The sequence below is a fragment of the Sander lucioperca genome, chromosome 17 (assembly GCF_008315115.2).
Source record: "Sander lucioperca isolate FBNREF2018 chromosome 17, SLUC_FBN_1.2, whole genome shotgun sequence".
Taxonomy (NCBI): domain Eukaryota; kingdom Metazoa; phylum Chordata; class Actinopteri; order Perciformes; family Percidae; genus Sander; species Sander lucioperca.
In genome coordinates this window covers 31,389,056-31,409,025 of record NC_050189.1, presented here as the reverse complement: position 1 = coordinate 31,409,025, position 19,970 = coordinate 31,389,056, and the positions used below count along the sequence as shown (strand labels likewise).

Sequence of the window (19,970 nt, the reverse complement as noted above, 5' to 3'; positions counted from 1 at the left end):
TGGAGGTGCCCCACGCGTTTTACAAAAATTGGTCACTAGGGGGCGCTACAAGTACAAAAAGTTTATATCTCCTGAACGGCTCATCCGATTTTTACAAAATTTGATGGGTACCATCTAGGGACACTCCTGAGGCCATCGCTAGAGTGGGGTACTGAGGGGTCAAAGTGGGCGTGGCCTATGGGACCCAAGTCTAGATACACCACTTACACTAATGTGAACATCTTTAAATTTACAGGGTAGATGGACAATGGGTCATGGACCACACCTACCAAAAATTACACATGTGGACCACTAGGTGGCGCTATAATGTTTTTTTGCCTTTAACTCCCACATTCCACATCACACATTAGAAATCCTTACATCCACGTGTTCCTTGAATCAAGCTGAATCACATGATATAGGCCACGGCCATTTCTGCTTAAAATCTTTTTCGCAATATCGCGCAATGCGCAAAACAAAGTTTTTCAAACTCCTAGGCCGTTTAGATGGGAAATTTGCAATTGCAATATCTCTGCCACAGTAAATGCAATCAACACGTTCTCGTTCGGCATGCCGCTCTAAGGCTCTGTACCAAATTTGGCGAAGCTCGGCCATTAGGGGGCGCTATAATCAACGTAGACATATTTTGGCACTTTAACTCAATCACTGTTAATGACATATTTGCAATGGGATTGTACCACAGACCTTGCAGCTCACACTTCTCAATATTTACTGATATTTACCTCCTACCGTTATTTTTTGGTTTTTGCTTTTGCGTGCTCCCCTAGTTTTCTACAATAAACAAACTTCTTAACCCACCTGACAAAGTTTCTACAACCTTCACAGTGGACAAATGCAACTCTTTTCTCTCACTTTTTCAATCCAAAATCAACACCATTCATAGGCGCTGATACCGTGGATGCTCAGGAGTTCGAGCACCCACGGAAAATACTGAGCACCCACATGTGCCAGACTGCCAGTAGGCTACATTCATTTAAATTAAACATTGCAGTTGGTGCTAAGTGGAGCGTCTGTCATAGTGTGATTGGTTATGTCGGTGACATTGATTCTTAATTTCCCACGAAGCTGATCGCAGTTACGTGTCAGTTAAACTTTTCATCTCCAATCCTATCTGTATTTGTGAGAAGTGGTGCTGTCCTGAGATGAAACCTACTTTACGGCTTAATTATCGAGTTAATAGGCGTGTGATCGCGTCGGCCGCTGTGCATTTCCTAAGGTTCTGAAATGCAAACCATTTTTGACTACTTTTTTTTTAAAGGGCGTGCGCCTGTGAGCACCCACGGAGGAAAACATAAATCAGCGCCTATGACACCATTTACAACAACCTGACCACCTTCCCTGCTCCTTCAACCACCACACCTGCTCACCCTCTCAGTCACACTCTCATTTCTCTCTGCTGTCGCCTGTGGTCAGGGGGGTTAAGAAGTTTGTTTATTGTAGAGAATTGTTAAAGGTAGTCTGTGTATGCATGGAGATGAACTGTTAACCACTACATTTGCAACAGCAATGTACCACAGACGTTGCGGCTCACACCGTACCGCAGACCTTGCGGATCAAACCTCTCGATATTCACCAATGTTTGCTTTAGGTCCCGCTTTGGCGCAGCTCCCCGGGGCGTCAGGGGCGACTGGCATTGGAGGCTTGGACCCCGTCATAACTGCTTGCAGTTCTAGTTGTATATTCTATTTTATAATTATAATATCAATAATACAATTATCCATCTTGTGCAGTATATTTTGTCTATTGTGAGTGTTTTAAGAAGGGGGGGAAATATCTTTCAGTGCTGTGTGATCATTTAAACCCTTTTCAATACAAGTCAACTTTGAATTGTTTATTATTAATTATTGTCTGTATTTTAGAGCAGTGATATGTAGAGTATTATTCTGTGTGGTTTCAATATACTAACGCCTATTTTGCAGAAAACTCTTAAAACAAATAGATTTGTATTGGATACAGGAGACTTTTAACATTAAATGAAAGACAAATCAAAATAACTTGATAAAATGGAGATTTTTGCAAGGTATGATAATCTAAGACAAACATCTAAAATTAACCTAATTATACAAACATTACATGTACAGTAGGTTTAAGGCTGTTGGAAAGCAGAATTTATAGTCTTTACGTCACAAATTTGTAGTCCTAAACCATAATCCCACAGTGGATTTCAAACAGCGGATCAGGAACTACTTAGATCTCCTCCTGGAGACGGCATAAATCACAAAACCAGAACATTCCCTGTCTTCCCTGTCACACCAGTTTTGTATACAGAGATCCGGAGCATCCCAGCCTAGTTTTTATTGTATAATTCAGTATTCACCCTTGGCAGGGAATTTCAATCCATCCTTTTAAAACACTGGCACATAATTTAATCTGACCTTGCATTCAACAAATGTTTAACCACACAACCTCGGGTCGTCTACAACAGAAATCTGAGAAACGTGCCGACCTTCCAACACTGGCCCAGCTTCATTTTCTACACACTATTCCTCACAGCAATTAAAGATGTAGCAACTGCCCACAATGCATTTTCATACAAAGACGCTATTTTCAATCACCCACAAACAGGAAAAGCTTTCAACACCAAAAACATGATCTATATGCTCAATGGCCATGCGGCCTACATCTGAAAAACTACCAGACCACACAAGAATCTCTGAGCACAGATCCAGAATTCCAAACCATGATATCAGAAGCCCAGTGCCTGGCAGCGCATTTTACACAAGTATCCCACAACGTTTCTTCTCTCTGATACTTGGGCATTGAACTGGTCAAACTTCCCCATCGAGAAGGTGACACAAACTCCTTCTTACTCAAAAGAAAAGGCATTTTGGATCTACGCTCTGGACATGTTATGGGTTGGCTGTGTTCACCCCATCCTGTGTGTTGTTTTTTTCCCCCTTTCCCCTGTTGTCTCTGTCTGTGTTGTGTTTGTCTTCACCTGAAGTTTAGAGGCGTGGCTATGGAGGATAAGGGTCAAGGGGCATGGCCTTTCACTCCTGCACAGTTTCCACACAGCTGCAGCTCATTCCATTTCTCACCTCAGCAGTATATCTACCCGGGCTGTTCACCTCTTCGGCGTCAGATCGTTAAACTACTCTCGTACACACACAATACACACACAAACAACACACCATGTGTGTTGTTTGTTTGTGTGTGTGTGTGTGTGTGTGTGTGCGCGCGCGCGAGCCCCACCTGCTGCAGAGAGCCGCAGCCAGGATTGAAACGGCAGCAACTTCAGCGACTTTTAAATCGTTACAGTCTACATTGATGTTAAAATGTATAGAGGTTGGCAGGACGGTCTGAAATGTTTTGCACGGTCTTTCGCTGTACGTTTTGTTGGTAAATGTGAGATGTTCGAGTTACACACGTCTCGTCTTCATATCACAAACAAGGAAATGATTAACCCGTTCTCACTCCCGCTTGGTCATTGGCTCTCAGAGTGCACGTGAGACTGCTGGGATTGGTTGAAGTCGCGGGAAACTTCAGGTTATTGGTCAAATTTGCGGAAAAGTTGCGGTGTTTGGTCAAAATTGCGAGTCGCACCAAATTCGCGTTGATTGGTTGAATTCGCGTGAATTGGCGCGATCGGGACATCGCAAAGTCCTGGAGGGACTGATATATATGCTATTGTATGTTGTTTATATACGCAGTCACACTTACTATGATTGTCTCAAATACTGTATGTATGCATTTATTTATCCAATATATTGTATGTATTTGACTTGTCAAGTGTTCTGTCAGGTGACCTGGCCTAGAAGGTATTTGAGGGTCTGTCTCTGTATTACAGTAATGTACTGAAGAAGAGCTGGATGTCCATTTTCATTATAGGCTTCGCTCCTTACAATTCCACACTTAGTTATTATAACTAGGATTCCTAAATGAAATCGACATATGCACAGTCTAATGAGGGTCTATTTGGTCAGGAATCTCTGCTCTGATGAACAGAGCGCAGGTGTTCAGACATGTTCTCTCCACCTCGGGCCTTTACGAGCACTTAAGTGGTCCACACCTTGGGAGTCTCAGCACGTCTACGGCTAATGTGCACGCACCAACCTTAGCTCCCCGTGATGTTATCACAGGAACATCATAACCTCTGCTGGCCTTGAACCCTGTTCCACGTGCCCTCTCTGGAACTCAGCGCTCATTCAGATTAGCACTGCTTCTCTTTGTGCCCTGAGGTGACTCACTCACATATCTCCTACTCCCATTACAAAGAAGCAAATAGATAAAGCTATGATTCAAGAGCATGTCATATTTATCTCTCTTGAGGCAAATATTTAAAGCTTCTAATGCCATTGGTTGAATCCACAACTTAACTTTCACGGTCATTGGCAAGTAACTGTCCATGACCCCCTAAATAATGTGCCTGATGGAACGTTAGCTTTCTGTTTCAGCAGCAGTGCTTCGTAGAGCTGTCTGTGTTGACCAATTGACCTCGCAAAATTCTAAGTGTCCTCAACATATTCTTTTTATAATAAGAGCTCAGACCTTGTTGCTTCAGGGTTATTGAGCTACCACCTGTATTTCACTAAGCACATCAATTAGAACTGTCAACCATTCTCTATAATGCCATTAGAATTTCATTCGTTATTTTTGAAATGTTAGAATTATATTACAATATTTAATGTTAAAATTTAGCCTATTATTAAAATTTTCTACATTACTTAGGCTAATGCATGTTGGTTGGTTGGTTGTTATACCTTCTGTCCATTAGAGCGACTTCCAAAATTAACCTCGAAGACTACATCATGGCGCATTGTATTTCTGGTATCGCACTTTGTTTACATTCATTTTCAACCACAAACACACAGCAACAAACACAAATCAACAGAGAAGCCTGTAATAAAACATTATGTAACGAGTGTAGTGAAGCAGCTCTGTTGTAAAGGCCAACAGTGCTTGGTTAGCACAATGATAGCATGCAAGAAATCACAGCCGATGTCATAAACGGATAGTGTTAGCCACCATGCTAATGGCATTGATAACTATGCTAAACGATGCTGTCACTACTTTTTCAGCGGTGTATAAGCACCTGCAGATTTTCACGTTAATGAGAACACAGCTATTCGAAGTTGACATTTGAAGTCGAAGTGGACTCTGACAGCTGAAGGGCAGCTAACGTTAGCATTAGCCGTCTCCATGATCACTCCCAGCTGAGCTCCTATAACTCGCGACGCAGTTAGGAACAGGAACAAGCTAATTAATGATAACATAAGCATTTTGACACGGTGGATGGCAATTTTTAATTTTTAAATGGTAAAACAGTATTGCCCATTTGTCTTTTGATTCCCAGCAGCAGCCTGTCACTCCCTCTCTACTCACACTACTCAACCTCTCTACCGTAGCCCAAGCGTTGCTGACTCCCGCTAACTTTATTGTTCATCAGACGTGATGTGACAAAAGCACTTCGTTTTCACATGCGAGAGGCGAGAAGGGCGAGATCCAACATTAGCCAACACATTCGAATAGTAATTTCAGGATTCGATAAGTATTGATTTTTTTTTTTTTACTATTCGCATTATATTTGTCCATATAATTCGTCCCAACAGCCATTACATCCCTATCCTGAAGCCACCCATTCAATCTTTATATGTTTTCAAGATGTGGAAACATTTAGTAATCTTGTGGTAATGCACAGACTCACCAAAAAGTCAAGACAGAGCTGAGAGAGAGAGGCAGAGCGTTGTGGTATCTCACTCTTCATTCTACATTGTCTATTTCCCAATTAGTTTTGCATATCAGGTGGAAGACAGAGGTTATTAAAGGTGCTGAGGCAGTAAAGATGGTACGATTGAAGGAATACTCACTAATTACGTTCCACTTGCAGCACCAGTTGGAGGTCATTGGATGAGAGCGCTATTTCCCCTCTGACTGGGTATTCTTCCTGTCGGATTGAGAAGAGAGATCAGATCAGGTCATTGCAGGAGAAGAACTCACCAGGAACATTTGGCTTAAAGTGCATTCAAAAGCTTCAAAGTGCATTTACAGCACCATTTTGACTGAGTGTTCAGCCTGCAAGTAACACAGTCAACAAGTTGCCCGAAGCCAGTCAATTTCAAGGTGAGTCGCCATGGAACCTGAGCAGAAAATAAATGCATTTGACACATCTATTCCCTAAAATGAGAAAAAAATATTTTCTGGTATATTGCAGAGACATGAGAATACATGTTCACACTTCTGATTAGAGCTGTAAATAACCTTTTTTTTTTTTATTTATTGACTAATCGGCCAAATTTGTCTCAATGTAAAGAGATGGTAAAACAATACCCAATTTCTCAGAGCCCGAGGTGATGTCTACAGTTGCTTGGTTTGTACAAGCACCATTTTCAAGAATATACAATTTGATTATAAAAAAGTAGCAAATCTTTATTTTTGCTTGAAAAAAAATAATCATAAAAATAGTTACCAATTAATTTTTCGAGGCACATCGTGGCCAAAAAAATATATTTTAACTGCATGTATTTCGCATATAGAAAACTTGTGTGTTCAACAAGGCAAGGCAGTTTTATTTGTATAACACATTTCAGCAACAAGGCAATTTGAAGTGCTTTACATAAAAGATTAAAGACCAGTTAAAAACATTTAAAATATCCGTTAAAGAGAATATAAAAACAGCTCAAACAGTGTGAAATACAGAAATAAACACAGAAATAAAAGTTACAGTGCAGTGTAAGAAATGTAAAATTGCTTTCAAAAAGGCAGCATCAAAAAGAAAAGTCTTCAGCCTTGATTTAAAAGAACTGAGAGTTGTGGCAGACCAGCAGTTTTCCCCAGTTATAATTGTAAAATGGATAAGAAGAAACACAAAAACCTTATGCAGCATATTATTAAGTCCCAATAGTGGCATTCAGTGGCTGTGGTGTTCATTATATCCCAAATAATAGAGAAGATTTTTACTATTGTGACCCTACGGGCACACATTTGCAGCTGTAATAAGCCGCAAACCACAAGTACAATGGTTTAACCACCAGTGGGTTTCACTTGAATTAAAAAAACTTTAACCTGTTTTGTTTCAGGATCCCTGAAATTAGTTTGTAATACATTGTGATCAAGATATGTACAGAGTGAATACATTTTAAAGTAGAAAGACACTTCAAATAAATTAGAGCCCGCCAGAGTTCGCTCTCAATGGAATGGCAACACTACTTCTAAATCACCTCAAACACATCTTTGGCATTTTTGTACAGACATCTTTTGACTTATACAGCGATACAATAAATATCCGCTATAAGATAGTGACAGCTGAGATATTTGTAGAGCCTCTACAATATACAATGGTGAAAATAACCAGAAATAGCCAGATATATAAACAATGCGTACACCTTTTCCCACACATGAAGAATGTATGGTGAGAATGTGACTCATCAACGTAGTTTTAGCAGGGATAGCTGCAGGTGATGTGATAAGGAGGTGACTGAATATAGCTTGTTAGATAGGCAACTTAAAAACAATTTTAGATAGTTTGCCAATTTCATTGATGTCTTCTTTTTTCAGGCTACACAGCGTTCTGTACATGTCAATCAAAGCCACATTTATAAAATGTCTTTAACCTTTGTGTTGTCTTCCCTTTGACCATTAACTTGTTGTCCTTCCGGGTCAAAATAAACTTATTTTGTTGTTTTTTTCCGATGATTTTGACTCTTTTTTATTTTTATTTTTTAACGTTTTGTCACTTTTTTTCAACTCTTTTTTTAAAAGATATGGTAGATAAACCTAATTTATAAAAAAAAAAAAAAAAGCTGAAATTTTGAATTATTTTGACTAATAGTTGAAATCAGAGGATGTTCAGTGGATCACAGATAGGTTTATTTTCAGGATACTTTTTTAAAACCATTTAAACATTTGTTTTCAAATGCTATCAAATTTAATAAAACACCCAAAGTTCAAATTTTACCTGCAAAGATCCTTGTATGAGTTCCATACAACGTACATGCATGCATCGATGTTATTTTTGGGCAATTTAGTTGAAAGAAACCCATATTTCTAATATAAAAAAACTTTCAGGACAACACAAGGGTTAAATTATTTATGAGTTATACATCATATATCATTCTTTTTATTCACATTTGAGCCATAATCTCCTTGTTATGGATAATTTAATGTGATCCTGAATTGTGAAGCACTTTTTAAAGTCTAGTTTCAACATGAACGCTATGAATGAATCCTTGACCATTTTTCTGACATTTAATATAAAAAATGATGATTGGCATTTTACCACAATAATGGTTTGCAGAAACATGTGATGAATTAGTGGTAGGACGCTACAAATAGCAGCCGTGTGTAATGACAGCTGCTCTGGCACCGTTAGAGAACCTCTCCATTGCGTCAGTGAAACTGCACTTCTTCGCCGCATTTCTCATTGACAGGTCTAATGAGTGGAGTGGAGTGTAGCGGGCACCAGTATCAATATGCAAACAGTGTTTAATGGTGTTTCTACATCCATTCATAGCTCACTGTGGTAGTGGAAATAAGGCTCCCAATGACTTAGATTTAAAAACAGAATGAGTATGTGTGGCTTCATAAAATCTGATGAAATTACACATGAAATCTGGATATTTCTGTCTTTGTGCGTACACAGTTTTATTCTGCGTCTGGATATTTCTGTCTTTGTGCGTACAAACAGTTTTAGTCTGCGTCTGGATATTTCTGTCTTTGTGGGTACAGATTTAGTCTGCGTCTGGATATTTCTGTCTTTGTGCGTACAAACAGTTCTGGTCTTGACTATACACATTTTATGCATCTGGCCACAGGACTTTATCGTTCCATCTCGGAAGCATAAATATCCAGAGCAAACTGGTAATCTCCCTAGTAGCTGACAGGATATCTTGCTATGGACCAAAGTGTAGGAAATATTGATATTTTCTGTGCTGGACCTAGGGTTATGACATTCAGATGTTTAACATCAACACTGACTGTATCAATGTACAATTATATACAATATCGAGATATATTTCATTATACTGTAACTTGTCCATATGCTTTAAATTACACTTCAGCTCATTATTTTTTTTATTTCTATACATTAACCTCAAGCTCACTTCTCTTACTATTGCCAAGCATCTCTGAAGAGAAAACAACAGTTTCATGCTTTCTTTCTTTGGACACTGTAACAACAACTCAACAACTCAGTTTACAAATGAACTTTTTTCTATTCTATTTAGGAGCAAGTGGTCAAGAAATGTTTAAATGTTATGTCATCAATTAAATTGAATAAATAGTGAAATTTACTGTCAATAGCACTGCAAAAAAGTTATTAATTGATTAATGATTTAGTATTTTTTTCCAAAATCCATTGGTTCTAGTTATCTGATGTAAGGAGGGGCCTTTTTTTGTCTTATGTGATAGTAAATTTAATATCTTTGGATTTTGGACTGCTGGTCAACCAAAACATAGCCTTGCTTAGTCAGACCTTCCTCCACAGCGCTGCGAAGGAGGGTCTGACTAGTCTACAAAGCAATCCGGGATGGGAAAAAACATGCTCTGGTTTATTACCATTTCTTTATCTTCTTTATTTACCAATCACAATCGTCTTGGGCGGTTCTAAGCGCCAAGTGGAGGTACGGTGCCTCTACAAAATAGCCTCGGGAAGGAACTTGTTTTGGTGGAACGTGTACGTTCATAAGTTGTTTTAGTCGTGTAACAGAAAACTCAGATTGGACAGATAGTCTAGCTAGCTGTCTGAGGAGCAGTTAACCATAGTCCTCATAAATCCACCGGGGTTTAAAAGTCCAAAACAAAAAAAGCTGAAAGAAGCGGGACATCCCAAAACGGACATCCAAAAAGAGTGACATCCGGCGGAATTTCTGGCAGAACGAGAGCAATCCCTGAGGTGGAATGTCGTGGATATAGACTAACCAAAACAAGACATGTGATGACATTAGCTCTGCCTTTGGAAACTGTAATGGACATCTTGCACTATTATCTGACATTTTGAAAACCAAACAATTGATCAACTTATTGAGAAAGTAATTGACAAATCAATCTATAATAAAAAATAACTGTTAGTTGCAGCCCTATATGCAAGCAGAGTGCTTAATCACTGAGCAGCTAACTGCAGCAGAAAAGAACAGCTTTAGGCACGTAAACAATCTTGGAATCATCACTTTTTGCATTCTGATGTTTTTGCTGATTGAGTAACAGCAGTTCTGCAAAATAATACTGATCCTAAGAAAGTTGTGAAATCCCACTAGCAAGAAAACAAGATGAAGAGATTAAAGCACAGCTCAAGGCCAACCTCTTTCCCCTGGCTTTTGAAGTTACTTAAATTGCCACGACTTGGCCTTATATAATGATATTTTATTAGTTTCACTTTTTTTTTTTTTTTATCCGTGCCTGGGTATATATGTGATTTATATGTATATACGATACATGATTTTGTTGTATGCTGTTGACCTGTTATTCTGCCTATGGTTGTAAAGCACTTTGGTCAGCTCACATTGTTTTAAATAATAATAAGAAATAAATTTGACTTAGCATGACTTGACTTTGTTTCCACTTTCCCCAGAACCCTTTTATGTCTACACAAAGAACAATTGTCAATGACATTATGCATTCCCTGAACTAGTAAAACAAAATGTAGTGTTAGACTGGTTTTCCACAAACAGGGTTTGCTTTTAGAGTGCAACTCTCTGTCGGAATGATTTGAAGTGGCACTGCATGTCTGCTAACCGTATGGTGTTATAACATGCTGAGTCCAGAGACGGGGTGGTGTGTTTAATGCCAGTACGAGCATGTGGCCATTCAGTAAACCTTAAGTCAGTCACCAGCAGCTGCTGTCTTGTCACATTTAAATCCTGTAGTGTAATCATGGGTAAACCAATTCCCATATTGGAGACATTTAAACTCCAATGGGCTACTATTGTCAATCATGTCGGCAAAATTAATAGATTGACACATATGGCACCTGAAGACATACTTGAGCCTATACAGTACCCAATGTTACTGCGGTACAAATTACATATTAGATAGTCCAAGATTTTTAAATGAGTTTCAATTTGCCTTCTGTGCTCTAAAAGGTATTTTTGTTTGTGATCAAGAAAATAATTAGTTTGGAACTGATTTTTTATTCTTTTAAATTTGCATTTACATCTCTTTTTTTTTTCTAGTACTGCATCACTGAGCACCTGCAGCTCCATAAGACACTATTATATTATCTATGAATTACAGTGAAGTGTTTCTGTTCCTCTTGAGTCAAAACAGTATGATTTAGCGGAACCTCATTTAGCAGTATATCAACCTCACTGTTTGTAATGTTTGTCTACCAGGCTTTTTAAGGGGAGACACTACAGGCAAAACCATAATTTTTAAATTTTGAGGTTTTGGGCTATTTTGCTTTCGCAGCATGTCTTCTTTCAGATTATTGGAAAAATAGACATTTAGATGTTTATTCTACCCCACTTTGCCTATTTGCGCCTGTAAACTTATTCAATTCAATTTAATTCAATTTTATTTATAGTATCAAATCATAACAAAAGTTATCTCAAGACACTTTACAGATATAGAAGGTCTAGACCACACTCTATAATATACAAAGACCCAACAATTCCAGTAATTCCCCCAAGAGCAAGCATTTAGTGCGACAGTGGCGAGAAAAAACTCCCTTTTAGGAAGAAACCTCGGTGGTGAGAAAAACGTCCTTTAAGGGAGAAACCTCGGACAGACCCAGGCTCTTGGTAGGCGGTGTCTGACGGTGCGGGTTGGGGGTGTGATGAACAGTGGTAATAATAATAGTCACAATAAAGATAAAGGAACAGTGACTAGAAATAGTAGTTGTAGTAGTTCATGGCATAGCAGAGCATAGCAGGGCGTAACAGGACATAGCAGGGCGTAGCAGGGCACTGTAGAGCATAGCAGGGTGTAACAGGGCATAGCAGGGCGCACAGCAGGACCACGGCGACAGCTGCAACCATGATTTAGGTGCCACCCTAATCCAAGGAAACATGCTGGGCGAAAAGGACTCCGGGGAATAAGCTCCCCAGAGCTAGGTTAGTAACAAGCATTTCTGGGACATGGATGCAAAGAGATGGAAAGAGAGAGGAGAGAGAAGCTCAGTGTGTCAAAGGAAGTCCCCCAGCAGTCTAAAACTATAACAGCATAATTAAGAGAGGAGAGGAGCCTGGTCGGGCTAGAACTCTCCCCCGCCGGGTCGGGCTGTACTGGCCAGCCTCCCTCTGCTTTGATTATATCATTGATTAGATGAATCTGACGACTATGAAGAGAAGCAGAGAAGAGAAGGGGTGCAGACACACACCCTCCCCCGCCGGTCTGGCTGAACGCTGCAACTCCTCACTCCCTAACTATAAACTTTATCGAAGAGGAGAGTTTTAAGTTTACTCTTAAATGTGGTGACGGTGTCTGCCCCCCGAACCCAGACTGGAAGCTGGTTCCACAGGAGAGGAGCCTGATAGCTGAAGGCTCTGGCTCCCATTCTACTTTTAGAGACTCTAGGAACCACAAGTAACTCTGCATTTGCAACTTATCCTAAATTCACCAAAAGTTAGCATTAGATAATGCCTCATTTGCATATTTTAACATAACATTTCAGAAAACTTGTAATACAAAAATATGTCTTAATGTATACACCAAACCAAAACTCCCCAGTTTCATTCCTATCTATATTCGGAAGGTTTTTGCATTTTTTTTTTTTTTTCAGATGTCATTCATAGCTAGATTTATGTAACATTTTTTACCTAAAAACGTGACGAAAATGAATTTTTTATGGCTGTTGACACAATATTCTGATTAATGCAGTGATAAAAAAGATTCCAAAATTCAAGAAAAAATTCAAAATTCATTCTCATGGTCCCCAGAGATTCAAATTCCCTCTGTAATAACCTTTGACTCTAATATGTCAAAAAAATGAAATAAGAATTTTGAACCTGACTTTATCCAATGTTCCGATTTCTCTTCTGGAATTGTTTGCAAATTAGCGTAAATTTATCAAGATTATGCATCACTTGCATATTTAAACAAAAACAAATTTCAGAAAACTTTTAATACAAAATATATTTGTCTTAATTTAAGTAATCAACTGGGAAAGTTTCATGGTGATATCTATCAGTTATTTTTTTTTCCTTCCACCTGGTGTGTTTCCCTTTAAAGGGACGTTATTGACCACAGCATTTTGTGGGTGCACAAACCAGCCCAGAATTCTTAGGAATTACATCCATATTGGACAATTTACATAATTTATGTTCAATGCCAAAAACCAGCAACAATGCAGGAAGTGGTATGCTCCTTACGTAGCAAGGAGAAATGGTGTGGATTTCAGGGAGATGGATGCGCATGTAGCATTTCTGATTTCCATGCAGAAAAAATAGAGTTCATGTTCTGTCATAGAGCTGGATCTCAATCTTCTCTTTACTTTAACCAAGTGTTTTAGTTGCCTAAACCTAACTTCGCCTTAACTTGAGTCTAACTGCCATAACCACAATCTCTCCCTAACCTACTGGTTTTTTTAACCTGGTTTTTGTGTGTGACTGATGGGAACAACAATCAGTATGTCTACATGCACAGCAGTATCCGGGGTACGGTTAAGTGAATAACCAGGTTGTGCCAGTTCTCCCTGTATACATGAGCGGGGAAGAATGGGGAGAATGACAGGAGTAACTCCACCTCCAGTACAGTAGGTGGCGCTCTGCCAACGCTTTATCTTCCAATTGCCCTATGTTAAAATTACACAGACCGATCACTAAATTAGTACAATTTAACAACTTAAAGATGCAGTAGATAAGACTTATAACAAACTAACTGAAACTGACCCTATGTTCCAGTAGAACTACATAAAGCAGTTAATTTAAAAGAAATTCGGCTCCTCTGGCACCACCTCCAGCCTGTAGTGCGATTTGCAAAGATCCACAGCTCCCTGTTCATTTACACCAATCAGAGCCAGTCTAACTGCGTGTCAATCACTGCTCATGCACACACATTAATTTTCCCTTGTGGGGCTCGGCTTAGGAGACCGTTTGGCCTCTAGCAGAAAGGGGGGCAGGGACTGAGAAGTTGTTGATGTTCAAATTCTTTGGCTAAGTCCTGAATCTGTTATGGTTTCGGTATTTTGATTTGTATTTTGTTCTATTTCTAAACGGACTGAGAAAGCCCAGTACTTCCACTAGCAGCTCCTCCGATGCAACCTGGTCAGCGTACGCCCCTGACCACCAGCAGTCTAATGAGGGTACCCGCCTGGCTATCTTCTCTGGGACCCGTGGAGGCCGTAGACGGGGAAAAGGACGTCATGGCTCCCGTCGCCATGCCCCGCTTCTACCTCTCTTCACCCCAGAGGCTAAGCTGACCAGTGTCCCCGAGCTGCCTGGTGTCCCCGAGCTCTCCGGTGTCCCCGAGCTCTCCAGTGTCCCAGAGCTCCCCAGTGTCCCAGCACTGTCCAGTGTCCCCGAGCTCCCTAGTGTCCCCGAGCTCCTTAGTGTTCCCGAGCTCCCTAGTGTCCCCGAGTTTTCCAGGGTCCCCAAGTTCTCCAGGGTCCCCGCACCATCCAGTGTCCCTGAGCTGTCAAGTGTCCCCAGGCTGCCCAGTGTCCCCGAGCCTATGGCCGCTCCCCCTGAGCCCCGGCTGGCCTCCAGCCACCCTGAACCTGCTATGACCTCTGTGACTTTGCCGGTCTCCGGCGTCCCTGAGACCGCCCCTGAGACCGCCCCTGAGACCGCCCCGAGACCGCCCCTGAGACCGCCCCTGAAACCGCCCCAGTGACTATGCCCGCCCCCGGTGCCCCAGAGACTTTGCCCTTCTCATTCGCCCCTGAGACCGCCACTTTGCCGGTCTCCGGCGCCCCTGAGACTGCCCCAGTGACTTTGCCGGTCCCCAGCGCCCCAGAGACCTTGCCCGTCTCCGGCATCCCAGAGACTTTGCCCTTGTCCTGCCCCCCAGAGACTTTGCCTGTGTTGTCGGGCCGATCGACTCCTGCCCCTCGTGTCCTGTCGGCGGTCAGACCTACTCCTGCCGCACGTGTGTTGTCGGCGATCCGACCGACTCCTGCCCCTCGTGTCCTGTCGGCGGTCAGACCCACTCCTGCCCTTCGTGTCCTGTCGGCAGTCAGACCTACTCCTGCTCCTCGTGTCCTGCCGGCAGTCAGACCCACTCCTGCCCCTCGTGTCCTGTCAGCACCCCAGTCAACCTCTGTTCCCATTGCCTGGCCGTCTGACTCCAGTCCAGCTGACCCGTCGCCTGGCCCCAGCCCAGCTGACCCATCGCCTGGCCCCAGCCCAGCTGATCAGTCACCTGGCTCCTGCCCAGCTGACCCGCCGCCTGACTCCAGCCCAGCTGATCTGCCACTTGGCTCCAGCCCAGCTGCCCCTTCGCCTCCAGAAGGGCTCCGCCTTGGCCGACCTGCTCAGCCTCCAGAGGGGCTCCGCCTTGGCCGATCTGCTTGGTCTCCAGAGGTGTGCCGCCTTGGCCGACTTGCTCGGCCTCCAGAGGGGCGTTGCCCTCGCCGTTCTGTCCGGCCGCCGGAGAGGTTTCGCCTTCGCCGATGGCCGCCTGAGAGGCCTCGACGGCCTGTTCGGCCGCCAGAGGGGTTTCGTCTTCGCCGTTGGCTGCCTGAGAGTCCTTGACGGCCTGTTCGGACGCCAGAGGGTTGGTCTCCATCCTCGCTGCTGTTCCCAGTTCCCGAGTGCCCTCTGTCCCTAGTCCCCGAGTGACCATGGTCCCCAGTTCCTGAGTGCCCACTGTTCCCTGTCTCCAGTGCCCTCTCTCCCCCAGTTCCCGAGTCCACGGCCCTCAGTTTTCACCCCGTTGACTCTCTGCCTCCCCTGGACCCTCTCTGCCTTCTTTGGGTCGTTTTGCTTTTTGTGGACTGGTTCAGATTTTGACTTTTGGTTCCTCCCTCCCTGGGTTGTTTTTTGTTCTATTTTTCTGGACGTCTGGGATCCGTCCCTTGAAGAGGGGGTACTGTTATGGTTTCGGTATTTTGCTTTGTATTTTGTTCTATTTCGGTCTGGTATTTTGGTCCTATGTTTTGTCTTATTGTGATTGTGTATTCTGTGGATTTTGTATTATGTTCTGTTTCCTGTTTTATTGTGATAGTCTGGTTTTCTGTGCTGTCTTGTCTAGTTTTACTTCCTGTGTTTTCCCGCCCTTGTGATTGTCTGATGTTTCTCACCTGTTTCCCAGCCCTTGTGTCACCTGCCTCTCGTTACCGTGTTTATTTAGTCTTTGTCTTCCCCCTGTCCTGTGTCAGATCATTTTGTGTTTGTTCCTGCCAGTTTGTTCGTTCCCGTATTCCCTGTGGTCTCTGTGTTCGGGTTTTGGATATCCTGTTCTCTGGTCTCTCCACTTTTGGAGTGAGTTTCTTGCCTGCTTTTGTTCTGGACTCTTTTGTATGAACTTAGTTTTTTGTTAAATAAACCAAAATGTCAGCCTGCTCTCTGCATTTGGGTCCACTAATTCCCTGCACTACAACAGAATCTTCACAATCCTACCTACAGCACATTTACTGTCTTGTCACAGCATAGGACAGCACAGTGTTCCCGCCAGATGACGGCTCATAACGTTATCTGTAACCAGTGTCGGGTGGAATTAGCAAGCTAACTACTAACAATAACGTTAACCAGGGGCCCCAGCGGGGGCTGCTCATTCCCTCCACTTTTTTGCAGAGACACAGCGTTGACAGACCCCAGATTGGACAGCCGGTTTAGTCATCTCCCGATGTCCGCTGCTGCCTCTGCAAGGAGTAAAACAGATGGACCACAGGCTCTTTGCTGCCGATGGCCTGCTGATAAGGGTAACGCCGTTTTGTTGTATGGTGTCTTGGCAACGACACAGCGCACTGATGGAGTATGTCCGGTTCAAAACCCACTCGAGGGGAGTGGGGAGGGCAGTTGAAACATACGCTTAACCAATCATAGCCCGGTAAGGTGTATACATGAAGGGATAACCCAGTTACTGTTCTGTTAACCGGGTTATTAGAACTCCGATTTTAACCGGGATAAGGTGTTTACATGGTGTTTGAGAAATCGGGGTATTGCCTTAACCCGAATATAATCGGTTTTTTTTTTAAATGCATGTAAACACACTGACTCTTTGACATTGGTCCAGTATTAGGCGAGATTGCTGCAGTCGGCAGCGGCGAAACAAGCTACAAAGTAATAGGGCAATTGTCCAGCTTGTATTTACCTTCACAAAAGTGCTCGTTTTGCCACTGACAGGCTCAGATTAATATTCTAAGTGTCTGACATGTTGTCAGACACTTAGAATATTAATGGAAAGAATCCCTACAGAGATAGACCTTTAAAACCTCTTTGAGACGTTTCTGTTTAACCAGAAACAGCTCTGATGTCGCTAGCGCTAAACCCACCAGACTCCATTTAAAAGAGCAATACTTTTAGCTTGTATAGAGCCAACATATTTTCACATGTAAATCAGTAAACTATGTGTTTATTTCAACCAAAATTAGAGTTGTGATGGTTGGAAAAGTAGAAAGACGACCCAACACGGCTTTTCATAGTTTTATTTTGTTTCTGTCGACTTTGAATGAAGTGTATTTTATGATGCTAAAATAACTGTTTATTTACATGCAGTCTGGTGGGTTTAGTGAACGCAATTTCGTGGATGTTTTTATGTTTAAAAAAAGGATCTTACTCTTTAACAGAAAGGTCGACCTCCTTAGAAATCCTTTCCATAATGTTGTCAGACACTTAGAATATTAATCTGAGCCTGTCAGTGGCGAAACGAGCACTTTTGTGAAGGTAAATACAAGCTTGACAGTTGCCCTATTAACTTACATTGTAGCTTGTTTCGCCGCTACCAACTGCAACGATCTTGCTTATAGTGTGTTCCATTTAGCTCGGAACTCGGAAGCCGGAGCTGGGAATAACGTCACACACGAGTTGAATGCGTTCCATTTACAAGTTGGATTTTCATTGTTTGTTGCTCTAGCCCGGTTAGCCATTGTTAGCAATACCAGTTGATAACGACGCATTATGGCGTTTTTTTGTGCATACAAACAGCATAACAACATGTGCACGTTTAAAGACTGTCAACGGTTTTCCAGCATCGTTTTTTTTTGGGCCAAAGGGTTACACAGACTGATCAATCAATGATCATTGTGCACTCCTGTGCCTATGCACATTTAATACCAACTACCATATCTTTTTCATATGGGGAGTTCTTTCACCCTGATTTAGAACTTCTTTTACACACATTTTGATAAATAAGTGTTGTAAAAGGAAAAACAGCCCCAAGGACTTAAGGTCAAACCCTACAAAGTACTGTCGTTTTTAAAAAGTAACCTCTCTTTATTGAAGTCTGAGTGTAGAGAAATCATTTACTGCATCACAATATAACCATCAAGTGGGATTAACTGAGAGATGTAAGGTCTTATCTGTATTCACTCTTCTATCTCCCATCTTTGAGCAAGGCTCCAAACAAAACAACCCATTGTGAATTCAAGACCATTCTTTCCGACATCATTAAACTTGTCATTCCAACACCAAGTGACACATACTCAGCAAATGCAATTCCACTTCTTTTGCGTCATTTTCAGCAGTTAAGTTGTGAAACTTTCCCAGCTCCAGCTGAAAGACCTCGATAGGTCAAGGCAGAGTCACAGTGGGTGGTGAGTGGGAAGTGAGAAAAGTGAGACAAAGTGAAAAGGGAGAGCACTGGTGACAGCCAGTAGTAAGAGTGTGAGGATTTACATAGAGGAAGGAGGAAGGTAGGGAAGAGTGAACTGTCAAGAAGGCAATAAAATAAACAAAAAGAGGTCTTAAATGCCTCAGTATGCTTCAAACAAAGTGCTTGTTGGATCATCTTACAGTGTCTGAGACTCCTTTGCGATGGGGGCTGTGTCTGACAATTTTTGTAACTTTCCGACAGTCAATCTGACAATCATTCATTATGCATTCTTTACATAACTACCTCATTCACTTTTTGTGTGTATAACAGAGTGCAAAACCACTTGTGAGTCAGAACACCTTGGACAAGGAGAGAGAGTCTTAAGGGCCTTAGTATGCTTCAACCTTTTGTCACTTTTGCATGCACAACTGTGTGCAAGACCACAAATGCTTTTAAGATAACACTGTCTAAAATTGAGTAATTCCAGATATAAATTGCCCCCCCCCCACCAATCTCTGTCTGGGGACACAGATTTGTGTCGTTTGACCACACCTGAAGGCAAAGGTGTTAATACTGATTCCTAGTGGCCAACCTGAAAAAAACTGGAAAAAGGCCTGCTGTCATATCCTCCTCTTGGCTACATCCCACTGCCTCCCCAATCTCAATCAAATTCCGTGGCTTTTCAATACACTTCAAGGTTGGCCAGAAATAGGTTTTAAACACTTTTCTTTCAGCTGTGGTCTGACAACTGTCATACAACCTAATTGGTTTGAAGCATACTGGCATTAAGGCAGAAGAAATGTTCTCGCTCAAACTATCCAATGACCAGTTACTTTGTTTTGTGGATACGCATCTCCATTTCCTTTTCCACTTCACTGCCTTTCTTCTTCTTCAAAATGATTGGTTCAGAGGCTCGGCTTACAGAGTTTGTTGTGGTGTATCTGCACATTTACTGATCAAACAGCTTCCAAATCCTCACATCCCTCAGCCACATTTGTCGATCTTTCACAGCAGCTATTGGTGTTTGTGCTCTGTGTGATTTGGGCTGCTTCTCCTGATTTCTCGAGGTTATGGTTATACAGTTTTAGTCTTCATCCTGCACCCCCACTGGCTTAAAGAGCAAATAAATGTGGAATGTAAAGCTGCATCAAGCATACGCAAATTTAAACTGTGTGTAGTGACATGTTTGATCATATTTCAGTGTCAGTCAATTTGGATTAAGTTAGTATACCACATCCTAGAGGATATGGGGGAAGATGAAAAATGGGCGAGTAAGAGGGATGGAGAGTTTAAGAAGTCACTGGATAACAAGCTAGAAAAGTCGTGTTCAAGAGGCTCACTTGATGAAAAGAGACAGTTGGAGAGACACTAACATACACTGAAGGAGAAACAAAAGGTGAGACAAC

The 19,970-nt window shown here is 42.0% G+C and overlaps 1 protein-coding gene across 1 annotated transcript in view; it reads right to left on the bottom strand.

Annotated features, from left to right (window-relative positions):
* The window catches only part of adam19a (ADAM metallopeptidase domain 19a), a 349,292-nt gene that overhangs the window by 206,923 nt on the left and 122,399 nt on the right, over positions 1-19,970 (bottom strand). The window contains exon 3 of the mRNA XM_031289991.2: positions 5,808-5,884. Coding sequence (XP_031145851.1) covers positions 5,808-5,884 — 77 coding nt within the window. The remainder of the gene's footprint in view (positions 1-5,807; positions 5,885-19,970) is intronic.